General features: G+C 40.0%; 1 protein-coding gene and 1 long non-coding RNA gene across 3 annotated transcripts in view; one reads left to right on the plus strand and one right to left on the minus strand.

The window, feature by feature from the left end:
* The window catches only part of TYR (tyrosinase), a 109,079-nt gene extending 106,674 nt beyond the window's left edge, over positions 1-2,405 (minus strand). The window contains 1 exon segment of the mRNA NM_181001.3: positions 1,525-2,405. Within this exon segment, the coding sequence (NP_851344.1) occupies positions 1,525-2,343 (819 nt within the window). The 5' untranslated portion in view covers positions 2,344-2,405.
* LOC112444878 (uncharacterized) overlaps positions 1-27,503 on the plus strand; it is a 121,793-nt gene that overhangs the window by 26,218 nt on the left and 68,072 nt on the right. The gene's annotated exons all lie outside the window — the stretch shown is intronic.

A 27,503-nucleotide genomic window follows, 5' to 3' on the forward strand; every position in this document is an offset into this window, starting at 1 on the left:
AGTAACAGAGGATGTGAGAGTTAGATGAGTTTTGCACTATATAGATTAAGGTAGGAGGTCTGAAGGCTTATTGAAATAGATTTTTTTGAAGCACATTTTTTCCAGCCTTTCCTGCACAAATACACTCCTTGCTTTTGGTAAATAGCTGACATTAGTGACACCAGATATTACAGTGGCCATTTTCAATGAGTTTCAATAGGTCCATTTGGAAGTTGTAGTAACTTAGTGTGGGGTTTGGGGGGTGGGGGTGGGGGAGGGGGAATGTTTGGGAAGCAGTTCACATTTCAAAATTGCAGAGTTCAGGTGAGAAGGCAAGATTCTTCCCATCTTATTTAAATATTGAGCTTATTTCCATAAAGCATGGCTAGTCAAAAGTGCTGTGTTAGAAATGGTTGGAACACAGGCAGACAAGCATTCCTTCTACCTTATAGTTTTAAAATAATAAATAATTAAAAGCATATTTCTTTTGTTACCTTTTGCCCCTAATCCAAGTGAAAAAATCAGAATAGGAAAAATAGAAATTAAATTTCAAAATAGCGATCTCTTATCCTATACCTCAAAAGTTTACACAGGTTTAGGGAAAATGCTTATTTCTTCTGCATCCTATTTTAAAAAGTGAGTCAGGATGGGTCAGATCCTTTGGCTAAAGATATCATCACAGATAGGTCCTTGGAAATAGTATAGTGTGGTTGTGCAACCAGGCTGCCTGAGAACAAATTTTGTCTCTGCTACTTACTAGCTTTGATATCCTGTACAAGTTACATAATATCTCTAAACCTCAGTTGTTGTTTTTTTTTTAAATCTTTAACATGGGGAAGGTTAGTAAGATTATTAAATGAATTAATGCACAAAACCACTCAGAATAGGGCCTCACACTTGCTAATCGATCAATGAATATTAGCTATTTTCATTGTTTACCTGTTTAAGCCTGAGTATTCATATTTTTTTAAAAGATTTAATCTAAGTAATATTCCCCTAAATTCCTAATGGTAATAATCACTATAGACATTTAGTAAATGATGTCTTCCCAGGACCCTCCTTTGAATATTCTTATCAATAGGGATCCTGGGATATGGCCAGAGATTTGTATTTTCAATTTATACACTGAATTTTATTGGGAATAAAATTTCAGAAATATTGACCTAAATCATTTTTTTTACTTAATCATCTAAATACTCATTCATCCATTGGTTCAACAAATACTTCATGAGCTCTTACAATTTGCCTGGCATCGTATTATGTGCTAGGAGATAGAGTGATGAACCAGGTACTTTTTATTCATTAGATTTTAGGACCCAAGTACAGGATATTGGACAAAGAACCGCACAAATCTCTATGGAACTGCAATTGTGAAGTGTGCTATAAAGGAAAATTATAAAGTATGTTGAGAGCTTTTGACAGGGGACATTTTCTAGGCTTGGCAGGAGAATAACAGACGGAAAAGGAGGTTTCTGAAGACCTGCCAGAAGAAGTGGTGGCTAAGGTTCTTTTAAGCTTTGATACTGTATGTCCTGCACACCTTACCTGCCAAGAGGAGAAGAAGGATGCTGGGCTGAGTAGATTAGGGTTTGCAGGGTTGCGCCCTCCCATGTACTCATCTGTGCAAACGTCACAGTTTTCTGCATCTCTCCAGTCCCAGTATGGAATCGTGAAGTTCTCATCCCCGGTCAGCTTCTGGATTTCCTGTTCCCACAGCAGCAGGAAGAGTCTATGCCAAGGCAGGAAACCTGGGGCTTCATGAGCAAAATCAATGTCTCTCCAGACTTCAGAGTCCCCAAGCAGCGTGTCCCTTGACACATAATAATGCATCCAGACAAAGAGGTCGTAAACACTGACGTCATTAAACAGGGGTGTTGTTCCATGATTCATTTGGCCATAGGTGCCCGTGGGGATGACGTAGTCTGGGCTGGTGGTATGTTTTGCCAAAGTGAGATAGGCAAGAAACTTGTTCTTCTCTGGGACACTCAAATCAAAGATGTTTCTTCTCACCAAAAGTCGCCTTTCTGTGCAGCGGGGTCCCCTAAATCCAAACTTACAACTTCCGCAATTGAATCCCATGAAGTTGCTAAAGCACTGGCAGGTTCTGTTATAAAAGATGGAGGGCCAAGACTCGCGGTCGTCCACCCCCGTGAAGGGGAACTGAGGTCCGAGTGGTGCCGTGGACAGAATGACGTCCTGGCAGGAGCCCCTGCCTGAGAGCCGGCCACAGGGGCTCCCATCGCCCGCCCAGGGCGGGCAGCACTCCTTCTCCGTCAGGCTCTTGGAGGAGGCACAGGCTCGAGGGAAGTGGCCAGCGGAGGTTCGGAAACTCCACAGTAGGCAGTACAGGGCAGCCAGGAGCATTCTTCCTCCGGTCCTCACACGGTCTGCCTGAGCTGGTTAATGGAGCCACACTCTTCCCTTTCCAGCTCCCCACTCAGTGACTATCACATGTTTTGGCTAAGATCTATATAATACCACTCCCACCTCCCGCATTAAACCCTCTCAGCCTTTATCTAAGCTTTCATCTTCTGAAAACCACATGACTAACTTTTCTCTGGAGTTGGCATATATCCCATCAGTGGGATAGGCCTATGTTAAAGTCAGAAACACTATTCACCATTAATAGTTTAAGTCTTATGGTTAGAATAATACTAATAATACCATCTGATCTACATAAACCCAGTTAATTGACTATATAACTAGTGATATTTCAATTTGAAAATAAGAAGGCATGCCAGGAATAGAGCCTCTTTATAAGACAATTCAGGTACTGTTAGAGATTTTGGACGTAAGATGGTTTGTTTCTCAAAGACCCTAAATAATAAATAGGCCAAGGCATTGGTAGTATTTGGCTTTGCAGGAAGAGACGTTTTTCAGAGCCTGGAGATTATGTCTTATATTTGAAGCTTATTTATTTTATACAAAGTATCAGAAGATTAAAACTTTTTCTGATACACTTCCAGATTATCTTGATGCCAGTTGCTGCTTGCTGTCTAATTGCTCATTTTCTGAATATTGCTAAGGATATGTCACTTTGATAGCTGGGTCGTCGGCTTTACTTTGGAAACATTTTCTGGCGAATATTTGAAAGAAATCTTCCCAGGTGGCTCAGTGGTAAAGAATCTGTCTGCCAATGCAGAAGAATCAAGAGACATAGGTTCAATCCTTGGCTTGGGAAGATCATCTGGAGGAGGAAATGGCAACCCATTCCAGTATTCCTGCCTGGAAAATCCCTTGGACAGAGGAGCTGGTGGGCTATAGTCCATGGGCTCACAAAGAGACAGACACGACTGGGCAATTGAAAACACAGCACACATTAGAAAGGAAACTTTTTTATTGAAGTGTAGGTGGTTGTCAATATTTTATTAGTTTCAGGTATACAACATAGTGATTCAATATTTTAGTGTTATACTAAAGTTATTATAAAATATCGGCTATATTACCTGTGCTGCACAATATGTATTTCTGCTTATTTATATATAGTATTATATACATAATAGTTTGTACTTTTCTTATTTTAATGCTTTCACCACCTTGTTTCACCCATAAGTTCTAGAAATCAGTAATTCATTTGAAGTTTTGTTTGCAATTTGGTCTTGCAAAGGAGTTCTCATTGCAGTGAGTGAGCGAATAAGGTCTGATACTTTATTCAACAAATTTTTATTGATCATGCAAATTCTTTCAAGATTTTTTTGTCTCTCTGTGTATAGTGATCTGCTGCTGCTGCTGCTGCTAAGTCGCTTCAGTCGTGTCCGACTCTGTGCGACCCCATAGACGGTAGCTCACCAGGCTCCCCCGTCCCTGGGATTCTCCAGGCAAGAACACTGGAGTGGGTTGCCATTTCCTTCTCCAATGCATGAAAGTGAGAAGTGAAAGTGAAGTCGCTCAGTCGTGTCCGACTCTTAGCGACCCCATGGACTGCAGCCCACCAGGCTCCTCCATCCATGGGATTTTCCAGGCAAGAGTACTGGAGTGGGGTTCCATTGCCTTCTCCAGTACAGTGAGCTAGATAAACTGAAATGCATGGATAGAAATATCATTTTACCACTACACTAGTTTTTAAATGAGTAGTGTGTCGATGTATGGCAAAACCAATACAATATTGAAAAGTAAAAATAATAATAATAATAATAAAGAAAATCAAAACATCAGACTTTTAATGGAGAGACATCTTTGAGAACTGAGGATATAGAAAAGATTGAATAGTTTGAAATAATAATGCAAGAGTTTTTTAATAGAAGTATTCTCTGAGTCAAGCTTTAAAGGATAGGCGTAAGTTGGAAAGACAAATGAGAATGGAGACAATACTTCAGGCAGGGGAAACTGTAGAGAGATGAGAGCTGTATTTTTCATCTGCTGAGTAGGAGCATGAGCTTCATGTATGCACCCACGCCATAGGAATTAAACCTGGGCCCAATCCATGTGCTGTGCTCTGCTTAGTTGCTCAGTCATGTCTGACTCTTTGTGACCCCAGGGACTGTAGACCGCCAGGCTCCTCTGTCCATGGGGATTCTCCAAGCAAGAATACTGGAGTGGGTTGCTACGCCCTCCTCTAGGGGATCTTCCCAACCCAGGGATCGAACCCAGGTCTCCCACATTGCAGGTGGTCTTTACCATCTGAGGCACCAGGGACCCAATCCATGGAGGGGCTTAAAAACTAAGTGGTTTGAACTAAAGTGAGTTGAAGAGCTAGAAGATAAGAGCAGTCAAGTCAAAGTTGTCCCTGTGAGGCTTTTTTTCCTTATCCTGTTCCATACTTAAAGCTAGTGGCCCCTTGAACTTGCAGAACAAGGCAAGAAGGTGAAAACTGAAAAAGCAGCAGGGATGCAGAGAAGGTCATTGCTACATGTGATGCTGGAATGTCAGCCTTTCTGTTCTCTTCCCATTCTGCTTGAGTTTGTCTCGCTATTTAGAAAAAATATTGAGGCCGCCCTACAACTCTCTTGAGACTCAAGTAGCCGTTTTAGGTGGAAGGAAGCAGTGTGTGCATGAGAGGAAGAGAAGAGAAGTTTCCATGGAAATGCTGCCTCTGGCTGGATCAGAAAGTCATCACATGATCTCCACAAGGAGGCTTAATCTTTTTTCTTTTTGCTTTCAGAGCCACAGAGAGACTAACACAAGGCTTCTTGTCCCTGGAAGTCTTGCTTCTATAAGCAAGCATATGTGGCCTTTTATAATTCTATTCCATCTACTTACAGACAGAACTTAACTTTTCATGTTCAATTTAATTAGAAATTTTGCTTTATATCCCCTCCCCACCACCCCTGCATCAGGCTTCCCAGTGAATAACTGAGAAAGCCTCCATCATACCACTGGACTTCTGTGTCTATTCTCCTAAGTCTCTTTTTCATACTCTTCAGAGCATGCTCAGAGGAATTCCTGATGTACTTTGTCCTCTTAATTTCATTTGCAAAACTGATAACCTTAAATTGGTAGACTTCTTTATTAGTCTCAAATATAGGACATTATCTCCTCTGGCCTATTTGTAAAACAGTCTTATTGCTAATACAAAATTCTTTGGAGAAATGTCTATTGGTACAGTCACTATGGAGAACAGCATGTAGGTTGCTTTAAAAACTGAAAATAGAGCTACTATATGATTTAGCAAGTCCACTCCTGGGCATATATTAACAGTAAATCATAATTTGAAAAGATGCATGTACCCCTGTGTTCATTGCAGCACAATTTACTATAGCCAAGACATGGGAGCAATATAAAAATCGATTAACAGATAAATGCATAAAGAAGAAGTGCTTCATATATACAATGGACTATTACTCAATCATAAAAGAGAATGAAATAATGCCTTTTGCAGCAATGTGCATGGACCTAGAGATTGTCATACTAAGTCAGATCAGATCAGATCAGATCAGTCGCTCAGTCGTGTCCAACTCTTTGCGACCCCATGAATCGCAGCACGCCAGGCCTCCCTGTCCATCACCAACTCCCGGAGTTCACTGAGACTCACGTCCATTGAGTCAGTGATGCCATCCAGCCATCTCATCCTCTGTCGTCCCCTTCTCCTCCTGCCCCCAATCCCTCCCAGCATCAGAGTCTTTCCAAATGAGTCAACTCTTCGCATGAGGTGGCCAAAGTACTGGAGTTTCAGCTTTAGCATCATTCCTTCCAAAGATATCCCAGGGCTGATCGCCTTCAGAATGGACTGGTTGGATCTCCTTGCAGTCCAAGGGACTCTCAAGAGTCTTCTCCAACACCACAGTTCAAAAGCATCAATTCTTTGGCACTCAGCCTTCTTCACAGTCCAACTCTCACATCCATACATGACCACAGGAAAAACCATAGCCTTGACTAGACGAACCTTTGTTGGCAAAGTAATGTCTCTGCTTTTGAATATGCTATCTAGGTTGGTCAGAGAAAGACAAATATCATTTGATATCATTTATATGTAGAATCTAAAAATAAAAAATTATACAAGTGAGCTTACATAAAAAAAAAAACAGAAATAAACTCACAGACATAGAAAACAAAGAGATGATTACCAAAGGGGAAAAGAGGTGGAGAGATAAATTAGGAGCTTGGGATTAACATATACACATTACTATACAAGAAATAGACAACAAGAATCTGTTGTATAGTACAGAGAAAATAATATTTTGTTATTACTTATAAGGGAAAAGAATCTGAAAATTATATATATATATAGATATATATATATCTATATATATATCTATATCTGAATCACTTTGCTATGTGCCTGAAACTAACACAACATCATAAATCAACTATATTTCAATTTTTAAAAAGTGCAAAGTTTTTGTCAAACCCCATCTAGATTGGTTCCTCCTTGAACTCTAGATATACATTTACTAAGTGTCTCCAGTTTACAGAATTTGAAAGTGTTCTGTCCTATCCTGGGAGATTATTGTATGAGTTAACACCTTAGCTAATGTGAGACTATATTAGTCAGAATTAGGGCCTCTGTAAATATTCTGCAATTATTTATGGAGCATCAATTATCAGGCATACTATGAGGAAGGGATACTATGGGAAGCACAATGAAAGGTTTGGTTTCTCATATGAGAGGTTTCTACCCTCATGAAACATGTAGCCTATTAAAATAATATCTTAATTTTAGTAATTTTAATAATATTTATTGGAGAAGGGAATGGCAGCCTACTCAGCATGTTTGCCTGAAGAATCCCAAGAATGAAGGAGCCTGGAGAGTTGCAGTCCATAGGGTCACAAAGAGTTGGACATGACCGACAGACCAAGAACAGCACAGCACAGCATATTTCAAGAGACATCTGAAAGATTAGTAGAAGTCTGTTTGGTGAAGAGAATAATAGGAGTGTAAGCTTTCTAGACCGAGGAAACACAATATGCAGAAGTTCCAACTTGGAAACAGTATGGCATGTTCAAGGATCCTAAGCAGTTAAAGTGGCTATAACCCCCAAAGAGATGTGATGTATGTATAGAAGGTATGTGTGGATGGGGTCATAGTACTTGAAGAATTTGAAGCAGAGTTTTGATGTAATCATGTGCACGTTTAAAATATTTAAACATAAAACTCAAGCTGCTGACGTGAAAACAGATGTAGGGTGGAAGCAAGAGTAAATGTAAAATAATTCCTTGGAGATTATTGGAGTAACCCAGACAATAAATTATGTGGCTTGGACCAGAGTGATGATCCCTGTGATAAAAAGAAGGGAAGGAATTTAAGACACACACAAGTGATGAATTCAAGACGCATGAGAGGTGAAGAGAAAGAGGATCAGGGGTTGACTTCTAGGTTTCTGGTTTGTAGAGGGTAAAATGTTTTTTGTGAATTGAAGATGGTTTCAATTTTAGACATATTGAATTTGAGTGTTTAAGTTTAGTGTAGCTACAAACAACTGTCCTCTCTTTTCTGGTGTTTGCACTGGTAATTCAGCTACTCACAAGTTGTGGCCTAGCCAACTTTGATAGTTTCCTTCACTCTGACCACTTGCCTTTGCTTCTTTATTTGATGATGACTTGAACCTTCTTTCCCAGCATTTTTAGACCCCTCTTCTAAATTTTAACAATAGCTAACATTTATTGAATATAAGTAACATAATTAGTTCAGTTTGAGTAGTTACCATTTTTAAAATAAATGTAACTATGCATATTAAAAAGCAGAGACATTATTTTGCCAACAAAGGTCTGTCTAGTCAAGGCTATGGTTTTTCCAGTAGTCATGTATGGATGTGAAAGTTGGACCATAAACAAAGCTGAGTGCCGAAGAATTGATACTTTTGAACTGTGGTGTTGGAGAAGACTCCTGAGAGTCCCTTGGACTGCAAGGAGATCCAACCAGTCCATCCTAAAGGAGATCAGTCCTGGGTGTTCATTGGAAGGACTAATGCTGAAGCTGAAGCTCCAGTACTTTGGCCACCTGATGCGAAGAACTGACTCATTTGAAAAGACCCTGATGTTGGGAAAGATTGAAGGCAGGAGGAGAAGGGGACGACAGAGAATGAGATGGTTGGATGGCATCACTGACTCAATGGACATGAGCTTGAGTAAACTCCAGGAGTTGGTAATGGACAGGGAGGCCTGGCATGCTGCAGTCCATGGGGTCGCAGAGTTGCACACGACTGAGTGACTGAACTGAACTGATGCAAATAGTTAAATACACTCAAGTTAGGAAAAATAATATAATGAATTAGCACGTACCCATCATCAAGCTTCTTTAACTATCATCTTTCTCTAGGTACTGTTTCTTCAGTCCTATCCACAAAAAAAGCAAAAAATTGTTCAGTGTTTTAAAACTCTCAGATAGCATATATTGCCTGTGATATCTCAGTGAAGATAGTTCACAATTAAGAACTTGAAAATACAAACAGAGAAGTAGTACAACATCTCAGACAGAGAGAACAGTAACTCCTTAATATCATCTGATTTTAAGTTTATGCTCAATTTAATTATATTAAAAGTATTTTTTTCCCAAGATCCAAATAAGGCCTATACATTGCTTTTAGTTGATATATTTCTTAGGCTTTCTTTTTAATCAATGTTTCACTTCTTTTTTTCTTCCAAATAAAATACTTAAGGAAGAAACTAGATTCTCTTCTATAGAATTCTCCACATTTTGAGGTTGACTAATTTTATCCTGTGGCTTCATTTAATGTTTCTTTATTCCATACTTCCTATCACTTCATGAATCAGTTCAGTTAAGTCTCTCAGTCGTGTCCGACTCTTTGCCACCCCATGAATCGCAGCACGCCGGGCCTCCCTGTCCATCAACAACTCCCAGAGTTCACCCAAACTCATGTGCATTGAGTCGGTGATGCCATCCAGCCATCTCATCCTATGTCGTCCCCTTCTCCTCTTGCCCCCAATCCCTCCCAGCATCAGAGTCTTTTCCAGTGAGTCAACTCTTCGCATGAGGTGGCCAAAGTATTGGAGTTTCAGCTTCAGCATCAGTCCTTCCAATGAACACCCAGGACTGATCTCCTTTAGGATGGACTGGTTGGATCTCCTTGCAGTCCAAGGGACTCTCAGGAGTCTTCTCCAACACCACAGTTCAAAAGCATCAATTCTTTGGCACTCAGCTTTCTTTATGGTCCAACTTTCACATCCATACATGACTACTGGAAAAACCATAGCCTTGACTAGACGGAACTTTGTTGGCAAAGTAATGTCCCTGCTTTTGAATATGCTATCTAGGTTGGTCATAACTTTCCTTCCAAGGAGTAGGCGTCTTTTAATTTCATGGCTGCAATCACCATCTGCAGTAATTTTGGAGCCCCCAAAAATAAAGTCTGACACTGTTTCCACTGTTTCCCCATCTATTTCCCATGAAGTGATGGGACCGGATGCCATGATCTTCGTTTTCTGAATGTTGAGCTAAGCCAACTTTTTCACTCTCCACTTTCACTTCATCAAGAAAGAGTCTTTTTAGTTCCTCTTCATTTTCTGCCATAAGGGTGGTGTTATCTGCATATCTGAGGTTATTGATATTTCTCCCAGCAATCTTGATTCCATCTTGTGCTTCTTCCAGCCCAGCTTTTCCCATGATGTACTCTGCATATAAGTTAAATAAGCAGGGTGACAATATACTTCATGAATATTCACTTATAATCTCATATTTTCTATAATTAGGGAATTAGAAATAGGAGATTTGATTAGATTCAAATGCAATTTTGTGTTTATTTTGTTTAGAATGACTTCATATGTGTTTCTGTGGCCTGTTAGTTTAAAGACATCAGAGGAAATGGTTGTCTTATTTTTGCACTGTTAGTTTTTTTTTTAATTTGTTATCAATATTTATTAACTACACATGTGATATCATTGAACAATCAACATTAGGCTTTTTTTTTTCATGTAGATTTTTATTTTAAAATTCCAGCATATTTTTAAATCCCTGATCAGAATATTTTATTTACTTATTTTAATATAAATTTATTTATTTTAATTGGAGGATAATTACTTTACAATATTGTATTGGTTTTGCCATACAACAACATGAATCCATCATGGGTGTACACATGTTCCCCATCCTGAACCCCCCTCCCACTTCCCTCCCTATACCATCCCTCTGGGTCATCCCAGTGCACCAGACCCAGGATCCTGTATCATGCATCAAACCTGGGCTGGTGATTTGTTTCACATATGATATTATACATGTTTCAATGCCATTCTCCCAAATCATCGCACCCTCGCCCTCTCCCACAGAGTCCAAAAGGCTGTTCTATACATCTATGTCTCTTTTGCTGTGTCGCATACAGGGGTATCATTACCATCTTTCTAAATTCCCTATATATGTGTTAGTACTGTATTGGTGTTTTTCTTTCTGGCTTACTTCTATAATAGGCTCCAGTTTCATTCACCTCATTAGAACTGATTCAAATGTATTCTTTTTAATATCTGAGTAATATTCCATTGTGTGTATGTACCACAGCTTTCCTTTCCATTCATCTGCTGATGGACATCTAGGTTGCTTCCATGTCCTGGCTATTATAAACAGTGCTGCGATGAACACTGGGGTACAGATATATCTTTCAATTCTGGTTTCCTTGGTGTGTATGCCCAGCAGTGGGATTGCTGGGTCATATGGCAGTTCTATTTCCAGTTTTTTAAGGAATCTCCACACTGTTCTCCATAGTGGCTGTACTAGTTTGCATTCCCACCAACAGTGTAAGAGGGTTACCTTTTCTCCACACCCTCTCCAGCATTTATTGCTTGTAGACTTTTGGATCGCAGCCATTCTGACTGGCGTGAAATGGTACCTCATTGTCGTTTTGATTTGCATTTCTCTGATAAGGAAGCAACAGTTAGAATTGGACATGGAACAACAAACTGGTTCCAAATAGGAAAAGGAGTTCGTCAAGGCTGTATATTGTCACCCTGTTTATTTAACTTATATGCAGAGTACATCATGAGAAACGCTGGACTGGAAGAAACACAAACTGGAATCAAGATTGCCGGGAGAAATATCAATAACCTCAGATATGCAGATGACACCACCCTTATGGCAGAAAGTGAAGAACTCAAAAGCTTCTTGATGAAAGTGAAAGTGGAGAGTGAAAAAGTTGGCTTAAAGCTCAACATTCAGAAAACGAAGATCATGGCATCCGGTCCCATCACTTCATGGGAAATAGATGGGGAAACAGTGGAAACAGTGTCAGACTTTATTTTGGGGGGCTCCAAAACCACTACAGATGGTGACTGCAGCCATGATTAAAGACGCTTACTCCTTGGAAGGAAAGTTATGACCAACCTAGATAGCATATTCAAAAGCAGAGACATTGCTTTGCCAACAAAGGTTCGTCTAGTCAAGGCTATGGTTTTTCCTGTGGTCATGTATGGATGTGAGCTGGACTGTGAAGAAGGCTGAGCACCGAAGAATTGATGCTTTTGAACTGTGGTGTTGGAGAAGACTCTTGAGAGTCCCTTGGACTGCAAGGAGATCCAACCAGTCCATTCTGAAGGAGATCAGCCCTGGGATTTCTTTGGAAGGAATGATGCTAAAGCTGAAACTCCAGTACTTTGGCCACCTCATGCGAAGAGTTGACTCACTGGAAAAGACTCTGATGCTGGGAGGGATTGGGGGCAGGAGGAGAAGGGGACGACAGAGGATGAGATGGCTGGGTGGCATCACTGACTCAATGGACGTGAGTCTGAGTGAACTCCGGGAGTTGGTGATGGACAGGGAGGCCTGGCGTGCTGAGATTCACGGGGTCGCAAAGAGTTGGACATGACTGAGCGACTGATCTGATCTGATCTGATAATGAGTGATGTTCAGCATATTTTCATGTGTTTGTTAGCCATCTGTATGTCTTCTTTGGAGAAATGTCTGTTTAGTTCTTTGGCCCACTTTTGGATTGCGTCGTTTATTTTTCTGGAATTGAGCTGCAGGAGTTGCTTGTATATTTTTGAGATTAATTCTTTGTCCATTGTTTCATTTGCTATAATTTTCTCCCATTCTGAAGGCTGTCTTTCCACTTTGCTTATAGTTTCCTTTGTTGTGCAGAAGTTTTTAATTTTAATTAGGTCCTATTCATTTATTTTGGTTTTTATTTCCAATATACTCGGAGGTGGGTCATAGAGGATCCTGCTGTGATTTATGTCGGAGAGTGTTTTGCCTATGTTCTCCTCTAGGAGTTTTATAGTTTCTGGTCTTACGTTTAGATCTTTAATCCATTTAGAGTTTATTTTTGTGTATGGTGTTAGAAAGTGTTCTAGTTTCATTCTTTTACAAGTGGTTGACCAGTTTCCCCAGCACAACTTGTTAAAGAGATTGTCTTTTCTCCATTGTATATTTTTGCCTCCTTTGGCAAAGATAAGGTGTCCATAGGTGCATGGATTTATCTCTGGGCTTTCTATTTTGTTCCACTGATCTATATTTCTGTCTTTGTGCCAGTACCGTACTGTCTTGATGACTGTGGCTTTGTAGTAGAGCCTGAAGTCAAGCAGGTTGATTCCTCTACTTCCATTCTTCTTTCTCAAGATAGCTTTGGCTATTCAAAGTTTTATGTATTTCCATACAAATTGTGAAATTATTTGTTCTAGCTCTGTGAAAAATACAGTTGGTAGCTTGATAGGGATTGTGTTGAATCTATAGAATGCTTTGGGTAGTATACTCATTTTCACTATATTGATTCTTCTGATCCATCTATTGGTGTCCTCTTTGATTTCTTCACCAGTGTTTTATAGTTTTCTCTATATAGGTCTTTGTTTCTTTAGGTAGATATAGTCCTAAGTATTTTATTCTTTTCGTTGCAATGGTGAATGGAATTGTTTCCTTAATTTCTCTTTCTATTTTCTCATTATTAGTGTATAGGACTGCAAGGGATTTCTGTGTGTTGATTTTATATCCTGCAACTTTACTATATTCATTGATTAGCTTTGGTAATTTTCCAGTGGAGTCTTTAGGGTTTTCTATGTAGAAGATCATGTCATCTGCAAACAGTGAGAGCTTTACTTCTTCCTTTCCAATTTGGATTCCTTTTATTTCTTTTTCTGCTCTGATTGCTGTGGCCAAAACTTCCAAAACTATGTTGAATAGTAGTGGTGAGAGTGGGCACCCTTGTCTTGTTTCTGACTTTAGGGAAAATACTTTCAATTTTTCACCATTGAGGATAATGTTTGCTGTGGGGTTGTCATATATAGCTTTTATTATGTTGAGGTATGTTCCTTCTATTCCTGCTTTCTGTAGGGTTTTTTTTTTTAATCATAAATGGATGTTGAATTTTGTCAAAGGCTTTCTCTGCATCTATTGAGATAATCAAATGGTTTTTATTTTTCAATTTGTTAATGTAGTGTATTACGTTGACTGATTTGCGGATATTGATGAATCCTTGCCTCCCTGGGATAAAGCCCACTTGGTCATGATGTATGATCTTTTTAATGTGTTGCTGGATTCTGATTGCTAGAATTTTGTTAAGGATTTTTCCATCTATGTTCATCAGTGATATTGGCCTGTAGTTTTCTTTTTTTGTGGCATCTTTGTCAGGGTTTGGTATTAGGGTGATGGTGGCCTCATAGAATGAGTTTGGAAGTTTACCTTCCTCTGCAATTTTCTGGAAGAGTTTGAGTAGGATAGGTGTTAGCTCTTCTCCAAATTTTTGGTAGAATTCAGCTGTGAAGCCATCTGGACCTGGGCTTTTTGCTGGAAGATTTTTGATTACAGTTTCAATTTCCATCCTTGTGATGGGTCTGTTAAGATTTCCTATTTCTTCCTGGCTCAGTTTTGGAAAGTTGTACTTTTCTAAGAATTTGTCCATTACTTCCAAGTTGTCCATTTTATTGGCATATAATTGCTGATAGTAATCTCTTATGATCCTTTGTATTTGTGTGTTGTCTGTTGTGATCTCTCCTTTTTCATTTCTAATTTTATTGATTTGATTTTTCTCTCTTTGTTTCTCGATGAGTCTGGCTAGTGGTTTGTCAATTTTACTTATCCTCTCAAAGAACCAGCTTTTGGCTTTGTTGATTTTTGCTCTGGTCTGTTTTGTTTCTTTTGCATTTATTTCTGCCCTAATTTTTAAGATTTCTTTCCTTCTACTAACCTGAGGTTTCTTCAGTTCTTTTTTTTCTAGTTACTTTAGGTGTGCTAAGTCACTTCAGTCATGTCTGACTCTGTGCGACCCCATAGATGGCAGCCCACCAGGCTCCCCCGTCCCTGGGACTCTCCAGGCAACAACATTGGAGTGGGTTGCCATTTCCTTCTCCAATGCATGAAAGTGAAAAGTGAAAGTGAAGTCACTTAGTCATGTCCGACTCTTAGCGACCCCATGGAGTGCAGCGTACCAGGCTCCTCTATCCACGGGATTTTCCAGGCAAGAGTACTGGAGTGGGGTGCCATTGCCTTCTCCAACTTTAGGTGTAGAGTTAGGTTATTTATTTGACTTTTTTCTTGTTTCTTGAGGTATGCCTGTATTTCTATGAACCTTCCCCTTAGCACTTCTTTTACAGTGTCACACAGGTTTTGAGTTGTTGTGTTTTCATTTTCATTCATTTCTATGCATTTTTTTATTTCTTTTTTGATATCTTCTATGATTTCTTGGTTATTCAGCAGCATGTCGTTCAGCCTCCATATGTTGGAATTTTTAATAGTTTTTCTCCTGTAATTGAGATCTAATCTTACTGCATTGTGGTCAGAAAAGATGCTTGGAATGATATCAGTTTTTTTGAATTTATCAAGGCTAGATTTATGGCCCAGGATGTGATCTATCATAGAGAAGGTTCCGTGTGCACTTGAGAAAAAGGTGAAATTCATTGTTTTGGGGTGAAATGTCCTATAGATATCAATTAGGTCTAACTGGTCTATTGTATCATTTAAAGTTTGTGTTTCCTTGTTAAGTTTCTGTTTAGTTGATCTATCCATAGGTGTGAGTGGGGTATTAAAGTCTCCCACTATTATTGTGTTATTATTAATTTTCCCTTTCATACTTGTTAGCATTTGTCTTACATATTGCGGTGCTCTTATGTTGGGTGCATATATATTTACAATTGTTATATCTTCTTCTTGGATTGATCCTTTGATCATTATGTAGTGTCCTTCCTTGTCTCTTTTCACAGCCTTTGTTTTAAAGTGTATTTCATCTGATATGAGTATTGGTACTCCTGCTTTCTTTTGGTCTCTATTTGCATAGAATATCTTTTTCCAGCCCTTTACTTTCCATCTGTATGTGTCCCTTGTTTCGAGGTGGGTCTCTTGTTGACAACATTTATAGGGGTGTTGTTTTTGTATCCATTCAGCCAGTCTTTGTCTTTTGGTTGGGGCATTCAACCCATTTAAGTTTAAGGTAATCATTGATAAGTATGATCCATTGCCATTTACTTTATTGTTTTGTGTTTGAGTTTATATACCCTTTTGTGTTTCCTGTCTAGAGAAAGTCCTTTAGTATTTGTTGGAGAGCTGGTTTGGTGGTGCTGAATTCTCTCAGCATTTGCTTGTCTGTCAAGGTTTTGATTTCTCCTTCATATTTGAATGAGATCCTTGCTGGGTACAGTAATCTGGGCTGTAGGTTATTTTCTTTCATCACTTTAAGTATGTCTTGCCATTCCCTCCTGGCCTGAAGAGTTTCTATTGAAAGATCAGCTGTTATCCTTATGGGAATCCCCTTGTGTGTTATTTGTTGTTTTTCCCTTGCTGCTTTTAATATTTGTTCTTTGTGTTTGGTCTTTGTTAATTTGATTAATATGTGTCTTGGGGTGTTCTGCCTTGGGTTTATCCTGTTTGGGACTCTCTGGGTTTCTTGGACTTTGGTGATTATTTCCTTCCCCATTTTAGGGAAGTTTTCAACTATTATCTCCTCAAGTATTTTCTCATGGTTTTTCTTTTTGTCTTCTTCTTCTGGGACGCCTATGATTTGAATGTTGTGGCATTTAACAGTGTCCAAGAGGTCTCTGAGATTGTCCTCATTTCTTTTAATTCGTTTTTCTTTTTTCCTTTCTGATTCATTTATTTCTACCATTCTATCTTCTACCTCACTAATCTTATCTTCTGCCTCTGTTATTCTACTATTTGTTGCCTCCAAAGTGTTTTTGATCTCATTTATTGTATTATTAATTATATATTGACTCTTTTTTTATTACATATAGGTCCTTGTTAAACTTTTCTTGCATCTTCTCAATCCTTGTCTCCAGGCTATTTATCTGTGACTCCATTTTGATTTCAAGATTTGGGGTCATTTTAACTATCATTATTCAGAATTCTTTATCAGGTAGATTCCCTATCTCTTCCTCTTTTGTTTGGTTTGTTGGGCGTTTATCCTGTGCCTTTACCTGCTGGGTAATCCTCTGTCTCTTCATCTTGTTTATATTGCTGTGTTTGGGGTGGCCTTTTTGTATTCTGGCAGTTTGTGGATTTCTCTTTATTGTAGAGTTTCCTTACTGTGGGTGGGGGTTGTACGGGTGGCTTGTCAAGGTTTCTTGGTTAGGGAAGCTTGTGTTGGTGTTCTGGTGAGTGGAGCTGGATTTCTTCTCTCTGGAGTGCAATGAAGTGTCCAGTAATGAGTTATGAGATGTCAATGGGTTTGCAATGACTTTGGTCAGCCTGTATATTGAAACTCAGGGCTATGTTCCTGTGTTGCTGGAGAATTTGCATGGTATATCTTTCTCTGGAACTTGTTGGCCCTTGGGTGGTGCTTGGTTTCAGTGTAGGTATGGAGGCTTTTGATGAGCTTCTGTTGATTAATGTTCCCTGGAGTCAGGAGTTCTCTGGTGTTCTCAGGATTTGGACTTAAGCCTTCTCCTTCTGGTTTTCAGTCTTATTTTTACAGTAGCCTCAAGACTTCTCCATCTATACAGCACTGTTGATAAAACATCTAGGTTAAAGATGAAAAGTTTCTCCACAGTGAGGGACACCCAGAGAGGTTCACAGAGTTACATGGAGAATAAAAGAGGGAGGAAGGAGACAGAGGTGCCCAGGAGGATAAAGGGGGAATTCAAAAGGAGAGAGACAGATCCGGCCAGTAATCAGTTCCCTAAGTGTTCTCCACCATCCAGAACACACAAAGAGATTCACAGAGTTGCATAGAAAAGAGAAGGGGGAGGAAGGAGATAGAGGCAACCTGGTGGAGAAAAAGGAGAGTCCAAAAGGGGAGAGAGCAGTCAAGCCAGTAATCCTGCTCCCAAGTAAAAATGGGTACTGAAGATTGGCTTCTTAGAGGTACAAAATTGATAACAAATACCAAAAAGCAAAGATTAAAAATCTAGAGTAGAGGTTGGATTTTCAAAAATACAATATAAAAAAAGAAGACAAAGTCACAAAAATTATAATATATATATATATATATATATATATATATGAAGCTTTTCTTTAAAAAATAGGGTGTCTCTCTGTCTCTCTCTCTTTTTTTTTTTTTTTTTTGCAAAGTAATAGTAGGTTGTAAAAATGAAAATTAAAGGAGTAATTGAGGACTTAAAAATAAAAAAAAATTAAAGAATGATAGTAAAACTATATCTAGGACTTTCTCTGGTGTTGTTGTGGGAAGTGTGGTGTCAGTTCATTTTTGGATAGTTCCTTGGTCCGGCTTATATTTCTCAAGATCTATAGGCCCCTTCCTATGTAGTTGGTACTAACTACAGGGTTTTACCCTATTGCACCTGTCACTTCCAAGGAGGTTCCCTCTGTTTTAGCTTCTTCTGTTTGCTGGTCTCGTCAGTGTCTAATTTCCACCCTGGCACAAGGGGCGGTGGTGGACACTTTTTTAGGCTCACTTGTTGAGTCATGCTGTGGGGAGGGAGGGACGCTGCAAACAAATAACACTGGTGTGTGCTTGCAGTGTCTCGGCCACACTGGATTTGCCTCCACTCACAGTTGTGTGCTTTCCCTGTCTACCCTGCTTAGGCTCTAGGTTGCTCTGCCAGGAACTGTCTGAGGCTGGCCCTGGGTTGTATACACTTCCCAGGTCTAAGCCACTCAGGTTCAGGTACTCGGGTGGTCCTCAGAGGCACAGACTGAGCAGCTCAGGTGACCAGGTGTTTGGCAAGTGCAGTCGCTGCGACTTATTGCCTCCCCCGTCCCTGCCGCTCGGTTTTCTTGGTGTACAACCACACCTTCGCAGGCGGATGTTGACCATCCAGAATTCCAAGAAATCTTGGTTAGCAACGAAGCCTGCTTGCAGTTTGGTAGATGATGCCTCTCTGGGGCGTGACTGCCCCCTTCCGGCTCTGGCTTTCCTCCACTGCCTGTCACCAGAGGGGCGGGATGGGCTGGTCTGCAGCCTGCTAGCTCTGCTCAGTCCTTTGTTCTGTGAGCAGGCCTGGCAGTGTCTTAGGTTAGGGCTTTTCACGTGGTAGCTATCCCACAGTCTCATTTGCTAGCCCAAGTTAGTTCCCTCAGATTGCCCTCGGGGCATTCAGGCCAGGTCCTTACTCTAAGTAGTGCAGCCTGCACCTTCCTGCCCAGCCCCCACTTGCTAGTGGCGGATGCAGGCCTCTGAGCTGCTTCTCCGCTGGGAGTTACCATTGGGCACGTAATCTGTGGGTTTTAATTATTTATTTTTCCTCCCAGTTATGTTGCCCTCTGTGGTTCCAAGGCTCGCCACAGACTCGGCAGTAAGAGTGTTTCCTGGTGTTTGGAAACCTCTCTCTTTTTTGACTCCCTTCCCAGGATGGAGCTCCATCCCTACCTCTTTTGTCTCTCTTTTTATCTTTTATATTTTTTCCTACCTCCTTTCGAAGACAATGGGCTGCTTTTCCAGGTTCCTGATGTCCTCTGCCAGCATTCAGAAGTTGTTTTGTGGAATTTACTCAGTGTTCAAATGTTCTTTTGATGAATTTGTGGGGGATAAAGTGGTGTCCCTGTCCTATTCCTCCACCATCTTCTCTGCTATCTGCACTGTTATTTTTTAAATTGATCCGTGGTTTGAGGTGATGTCAGATGGTCTTCTCTATTATATAGTTTTTAAAAGCAGAGACATTACTTTGCCAATGAAGATCCATCTAGTCAAAGCTATGGTTTTTCTAGTAGTCATGTATGAGCATGAGAGTTGGACTATAAAGAAAGCTGAGCACTGAATAATAGATTCTTTTGAACCGTGGTGTTGGAAAAGACTCTTGAGTGTCCCTTGGACTGAAAGGAGATTCAACCAGTCCATCCTAAAGGAAATCAGTCCTAAATATTCATTGGAAGGACTGATGCTGAAGCTGAAACTCCAGTACTTTGGCCACTTGATGCGAAAAGCTGACTCATTTGAAAATACCCTGATGCTGGGAAAGATTGAAGGCAGGAGAAGAAGGGGATGACAGAGGATAAGATGGTTGGATGGCATCACCAACTCAGTGGACATAAGTTTGAGTAAGCTCTGGGAGTTGGTGATGGACAGGGAAGCCTGGCATACTGTAGTCCATGGGGTTGCAAAGTCAGACATGGCTGAGGGACTGAACTGAACTAACAAACTTTTACCTCATGGCTTCATCATTCACTAATTGTTTCTTACTTCCAGAATTTCATCTAAAGATTGCAAGAATAGGTAATTTTGTAGTTGTACTTCTCCACTTGCATTATTAAACATGATTCTTTTGTAAAAAAAAAATAATAACTTTTCCTCACCAACTATTTGGCTACTCTAAAATATGCTCAGTACAAGAAAGGTGGGGAAATGTTCAGTTCTTACCCCTGATTTACTGATTTTCAGAATAATGATTTGATGCCCCAACAACCTCTAAACAGAACCTATATTTTTGTTTTAATGCTCATGAAGACTTCTGGAGTTTTATGTGTTTGATGTGTTTCCTTTAGATGTAAAAATTGATGCATCTTTGGTCAATGTTCAGTTTATTAGTGGCCATTAGCCAAACTACATTATGATATGTTAGACATTGATTTTTATGATTGTGTTAGGTCTATGCTAGTGAAGAACTGAAGGGGGAAAATTGTAACCACTAACCCTCTACCTTCTAAGTTTAAACTCATTAAATTTATTCAGTAAATATTGAGCATCTACCATGACTCTGAACCTGTACTAAATACTGAAGAAATGCAAAGCTGTATAAGTCACAGGCTTCAGCTGCCCCTGGATTTGATGCCCTGAAGTCAGACTTTTTTTTTTAATCTAAGGTCTATGAATTATTAATTCATAGGCCCCATGAAGAGAAAAGGGAGGAGGAAATAAGCATATAGTTACATCTTGTTCAGTAATATCATTTGTTGCAGCTTCAGTATATTTAGCCATACCAAATAGGGCTCTCTTGAGTCTTAAATGGTATAATACATGTTAAACACTCAACACAAGGTCTGACACCTATTAAGTACTCAATAAATGTTGAAACTGTTATTATTAAAGACTACAAATTGGGTATGGACTGTGTTCATTGGTACAGGGTTCTCATTAGTTCTATATCTTTTCAGTGTAAAGAGCTAGGAAATAGCCATTTTATTAGATATAATTAAATACTATTATTATAAATTGGCCCCTTTTTCTCTTTCCAGCAACCTCATTTGCCCTTTCTCTCCAATTAAATCCTTATTTTATAAGATACTAAACTTTTGTCGTTATACTGAGAAATCATGCTTCCTCGGGACTCAGCTTAGCACAGGCTCCTTCCCCAATAAAATCCTTCCTTTTTTATTTCACTTTCACAGTCTTGTTACAATGAAAGATTCAGTTCAGATATTAAGGAAGACTTTGCTAACATACAAACCTCCTTCAAGGATTCGTTGTGGGACTTTCCTCTATTTTCTCACTGATTCATGGGATCACCTTTGTCATTGCACTCATCTCATTCAGCACTGGTTTAGAAGAGTCATCGTGATAAGGTAGAAAGCAATGGGACTCAGAATAGTTCAAATTAACTTTGGTGCTGCCATGTTATGTGTGACTTTGGGCAAAGCACCTAAACTTTCTGATTTTCAACTTCTTCAGTTAAAAGTCATAGTGCCTGCCTTTGTTGTTGTTCAGTCGCTAGTCATGTAAGACTCTTTGCAGTGCCATGAACTGCAGCACACCAGGCTTCCCTGTCCTTCACTATCTCCCAGAGTTTGCTTAAACTCATGTCCTTTGAGTTAGTGATGCCATCCAACCATCTCATCCTCTGTCGACCCCTTCTCCTCCTGCCCTCAATCTTTCCCAGCATCAGGGTCTTTTCCAAGGGGACAGATCTTCACATCAGGTGGCCAAAGTATTGAAGTTTTGGCTTCAGCATCAGTTCTTCAGGGTTGATTTCCTTTAGGATTGAGTGGCTTGATCTCCTTGCAGTCCAAGGGACTCTCAGGAGTCTTTTCCAGCACCAAAGTTCAAAAGTATCAATTCTTCGGTGCTCAGTCTTCTTTATGGTCCAACTCTCACATACGTGTGTGACTACTGGAAAAGCCATAGCTTTGACTATATGGACCTTTGTCGACAAAGTGATGCCAACAAAGTTTGCTTTTTAGTATGCTTGTTAGGTTTGTCATAGCCTTTCTTCCAAGGAGCAAGTTTCTTTTAATGTCATGGCTGCAGTCACCATCTGAAGAGATTATGGAGCCCAAGAAAATGAAATCATCTACTGTTTCCATTTTTTCTCCATCTATTTGCCATGAAATGATGGGACCAGATGCCATAATTTAGTTTTTTTCAGTGCTGAGTTTTAGGCCAACTTTTTCACTCTCCTCTTCACCTTCGTCAGGAGGATCTTTAGTTCCTCTTTACTTTCTGCTATTAGGGTGGTAATATTTCTATTACCACCAGATTATTTCTCCCAGCAATCTTGATTCCAGCTTGAGTTTAATCCAGCCCAGAATTTTGTGTAATGTACTCTGAATATAAATTAAATAAGCAGAGTGACAATATACAGCCTTGATGTACTCCTTTCTGAATTTTGAACCAGTCTGTTTTTCCAGGTCTGGTTTTAACTGTTGCTTCTTGATCTGCATACAGATTTCTCAGGAGGCAGGTCAGGTGGTCTGGAATTCCCATCTCTTTAAGAATTTTCCATAGTTTGTTGTGATCCACAGAGACAAAGGCTTTAGCATAATCAATAAAGCAGAAGTAGATATTTTTCTGGAATTCCCTTGCTTTTTCTGTGATCAATGGATTTGACAATTTAATCTCTGGTTCCTCTCTATACCTTTTCTAAATCCAGCTTGTACATGTGGAAGTTCTTGGTTCACAGAGTAGCATAGGTTCAAGCATAGCTTGAAGGATTTTGAGCATTACCATGCTAGCATATGAAATGAGTGCAGTTGTGCAGTAGTTTGAACATTCTTTGGCATTGCCTTCCTTTGAGATTAGGATGAAAACTGACCTTTTCCAGTCCTGTGGCCACTGCTAAATTTTCCAAATTTTCTGGTATATTGAGTGTAGTACTTTCACAGCATCATCTTTTAGGATTTGAAGTAGCTCAACTGGAATTCCATCACTTCCACTAGCTTTGTTCATAATATTCCTTCCTATGGTTCACTAGACTTCATACTCCAGGATATCTGACTCTAGGTGAGTGGTCACACCATTGTGCTTATCTAGGTCATTAAGACCTTTTTTTTGTATAACTCTTCTATGTATTCTTTAGACCTCTTCTCAATCTCTTCTGCTTCTGTTGGGTTCTTGCGGTTTCTGTCCTTTATTGTGTCCATGTTTGCATAAAATATTCCTTAGTATCTCGTTTTCTTGAAGAGATCTCTAGTCTTTCCCATTCTATTATTTTCCTCTATTTCTTTGCACTGTTCACTTAAGAAGGCTTTCTTGTCTCTTCTTGCTATTCTCTGAATCTCTACATTCAGTTGGGAATATCTTTTCCCTTTCTCCTTTGCTTTTTGCTTCTTTTCTTTTTTTCCAGCTATTTGTTAGGCCTTCTCAGACAGCTATTTTTTCTTCTTGCCTTTCTTTTTCTTTGGAATGGTTTTGGTCGCCACCTCCTGTACAGAGATATGAACCTCTGTCCATAGTTCTTCCAGCACTCTGTTTATCAGTTCTAATCCCTTGAATCTATTTGCCATTTCTACTGCGTAATCATAGGGAATTTTATTTAGGTCATACCTGAATGGCCTAGTGGTTTTCCCTACTTTGTCCAATTTAAGTCTGAATTTGGCAATAAGGAGTTCATGATCTGAGCCACAGTCAGTTCCAGATCTTGTTTTTGCTGACTGTATAGAGCTCTGGCAGAAGGAGAAGAGGACAACAGAGTATGAGATGGTTGGATAGCATCACCGATTCGATGGGCTTGAGTTTGAGCAGGAGCTGGGAGTTGGTGATGGACAGGGAAGCCTGGCGTGCTGCAGTCCACGGGGTTGCAAAGAATCGGACATGACTGAGCAATTAAACTGAATAGAGCTTCTCCATCTTCAACTGCAAAATATAATCAGTCTGATTTTAGTATTAACCACCTGGTGATATCTATGTGTAGAGTCATCTCTTGTGTTGTTGCTAGTGGGTGTTTGCTATGACCAATGTGTTCTCTTGGCAAAACTCTGTTAGCCTTTGACCTGTTTCATTTTGTACTCCAAGGCCAAACTTGCTTATTATTCCAGGTATCTCCTGACTTCTTACTTTTGTATTCCAATCCCCTATGATGAAAAGGCCATCTGGATTTTCGGTGTGTTTTGTTTTGTTTTGTTTTTTGCGTTAGTTCTAGAAGATTTTGTAGGTCTTCACAGAAGAAGCGTTCAACTTCATCTTCTTCAGCATTAGTAGTTGGGGCATAGACTTGGATTACTGTGATGTTGAATGTTTTGCTTTGGAAGTGAACTGAGGTCATTCTGTCATTTTTGAGATTGCACCCAAGTACTACATTTTGGATTCTTTTGTTGAATATAAGCACCACTGCATTTCTTCTAAGGGATTCTTGCCCACAGTAGTAGATATAATGGTCACCTGAATTAAATTTGCCCATTCCCATCCATTTTAGTTTACTGATTCCTAAAATGTCAATATTCAACTCTTATCATCTCCCGTTTGACCACATCCAGTTTACCTTGATTCATGGACCTAACATTCCAGGTTCCTGTGTAATACTGCATTGGACTTTACTTTCACCAACAGATGCATCCACAACTGGATGTCATTTCTGCTTTGGCTCAGCCTCTTTGTTCTTTCTGGAGCTATATTTTCGCTCTTCCTCAATAGTCTATTGGACACTTACTGACCTGTGGGGGATGGGGCCTCATCTTCCAGTGTCATACCTTTTTACCTTTTCCTACTTTTCATGGGGTTCTCAAGCCAAGAATATTGAATAAATGGTTTGCCATTCCCTTCTCCAGTGGACCACATTTTGTCAGAATTCTCTACCATGACCCATCAGTCTTGCATGGCACTGTATGGCATGGTTCATAGCTTCATTGAATTACGCAAGACTGTGATCCATGTGATAATTTTGGTTCATTTTCTGTGATTGTGGTTTTCATTCTGGAGGCCATGGGATTGTAGTTTTTTCTTTCTTCTTCTGTCTGCCCTCTGATGGATGAGGCTAAAAGACTTGTGCCTTGATGGGAGGGACTAGCTGTGGGGAAAACTGAGTCCTGCTCTGGTGGGCAGGGTCATGTTCAATAAATCTTTAATCCAATTTTCTGCTAATGGGTGATGCTGTACTCCCTCTCTGTTAGTTGTTTGGCCTAATGTAGCTCAGTCCTGGAGTCTGCAGTCTCTACTGTATGGCTATAGGCTCTATAGTAAGGTAAACAGTGACCTCCTTCAAGAGAACTCATGCCAACACATCATGCCTCCCAGGACTGCTGCTACCAATGCCTCTGACCCCACCTCAGGCCACTGTAGACCCACACCTCCGCAGGAGACCCCCCCAAACACTCACATGCAGGTCTGGCTCAGTCTCTTGTGGGGTCACTGCTCGTTTCCCCTGGGCCGATGCACACAAGGTTTTGTTTGTGCCTGCCAGGTTTCTCTGTTTCCCCCAAGCCTGTGGAAGTTCTGAAATAAAATCTTCTGCCCTTCAATGTCAGATTCCCTGGGGATTCCAGTATTTGTCGAGGTGCCTATTTAGGGTAAATCCCTTGATTATTGTAGTATTGTAGTCAGTTTTGAAATCAGGAGGAATGGTTGCTTCAACTCCCACCTCCCCCTCCCCCACCCCAGGATTCTTTTGGCTATTCTGAGTCCCTTGTCCTGCTGTATGAATTTTAAGATCTGTTTGTCAATTTATACTGCCTCACATTAATGGTAGACACCTCTGACTAGGAAATCTGTCTGCCCTTTGGCACTACAAACTGGAGCACCCAAAGCAGGGCTGCCTGCTGCCTATGAGGACTGGGACAGCCATTGAAGCCAACGGCAGACAGACCCGGGGGGGGGTGGTTTCCGGGCCACGTGGGCAGCCCAGGGGCCTCAGGGCAGGAAGTCCACTGGCGGGGGATGCACATGACTGGCTGGCTAGGGCAGTGGTGGTGGCCTCTCCTATCTGCTTCCAAAAGTTGCTAATGTGCCACAGCTTTCTTCTTCTTCTTTTAAATATATAGCCTTAGATAACAAAAACTCAATTTCTTGTCTCTTAAAGTTTAAACTGTTTCATCCAAAATCTGAGCACTCATTACAGTTCACAATTTCTGATTGGCCATTTTAAATCAATTGTCTTTTCCTGAGCGGCTCCTCTTGTCCCTGAGTATCCTGTGATCCATTCAATAAATAAAAAATATAATTCCCAACATAGGTCTTAGCAAGCCAAGTTAACATCATTAGCATATCTTTTATGGTGAATACAAAAAAATTAACCTAGTGATTAAGTTTGAGGTGATATATTTCCAAATGGATGCAGCAGAATAATGTTCTATGCAAGATGACAGTTGAAAAAATGTTACCTAAATAATCTATAGAATTTTTTCTTTCCCACTTCACTTTTCTCCAAATAGCTGCATAAATTACTAAAGTATGGGTTTATGAACATATTCACCTAATCTCAGCTTTTGTGCCCTCTCTATAGCATTCAATGAGTCTTGACTATCCTTTTAAGCTAATTTTTTTGACACTTAACCTGATAGCCTTTTGACTGTTTCCAAGATCAGTTTGCCCAAAAATATTCCTTTTAATCATATTATGTTCTTATTTCTGGGCAAACTCACATTCACTGCAGCAAATATTTATTTATATTATTCACTGTGAAGCTTGTACTCAGAAGAATAAAGGGCAGTGCCTTATTTTTTCATTTAATCAACCAACATACATTTATTAAAGCTTGTATTTTGCCCAGCAATGTATGTGACAATGGAAGATAACAGTGACTAATGAGCCATGGTCTCTGCTCTGAAGTAGTTTGGCAAGGGAATTCAGAGAAATCAAGAGAAAACTGTGGAACAGTTTGTTAAGTGCATATTGTTAATAATAGTGAATGTGGTATCTGTCAGGGCCCTTGCAGGAAACAGCTGACACACTCAAGTTGACTTTTTGAGGAGAGTTTAATAAAGGAACTATTTACAATTTTGGCAACAAGCTTAAAGGAAAGGAACATGGGATAATGCTGTACCCTGGGCATGAAGGGCAAGGGGAGGAAACAATTACTGGAAGACAGAAAGGTTACTGTGTTTACTGAGCCAGCTGGCAGGAGCTGTGGCCTTGTAGAAGGATGCAGGCAACCCCTTGCTACGTGGCAAAGAAGGATTGGGAGATTAAATACACTGACCCCTGACTCCACTTGCTTTCTGATTTTTCTGTCTGTGCACCTATATGGATGAAGCCAAGCTTAAGCCAGAGGAGCAAGGAGCCCACTAATCCAGATCTTATAAATCAGTTATATATTACTTGGGGCCCAGAACAGGGTGGAGAAGGCAAAAAAAATGGGTCTGGAAGACCAAAGGAATGATATTCAGCACAAATGCCAGTTCTGTGCTTTTTACATAATGTTATGCATCTTTACAATAAACCTGAATAAAGTGGTTATTCTAATTCTGCAGATTAAAAAAATGAGGTTCAGAAATAATAAATGACTTATCTGAGAGTATGCAACTAATAACTGATGAATCCAGGGCTTAATACACTGTCTCTGTCCTTTTCACCAAGTCTATCTCTTGGGATTTATGTGCAGGGAATCATGGGAACACAGTAGAGACACATACTATCCTGTGAAAAGGCCTGCAGAGACAAGATTGTCAGGAACGGCTTCCTGGGGAAAGATGATACCTGAACTGAACTTTGAAGGAACACTGGTCTAAGTGAACAGATGAAGGG

Source organism: Bos taurus, chromosome 29, assembly GCF_002263795.3.
Source record: "Bos taurus isolate L1 Dominette 01449 registration number 42190680 breed Hereford chromosome 29, ARS-UCD2.0, whole genome shotgun sequence".
NCBI lineage: Eukaryota > Metazoa > Chordata > Mammalia > Artiodactyla > Bovidae > Bos > Bos taurus.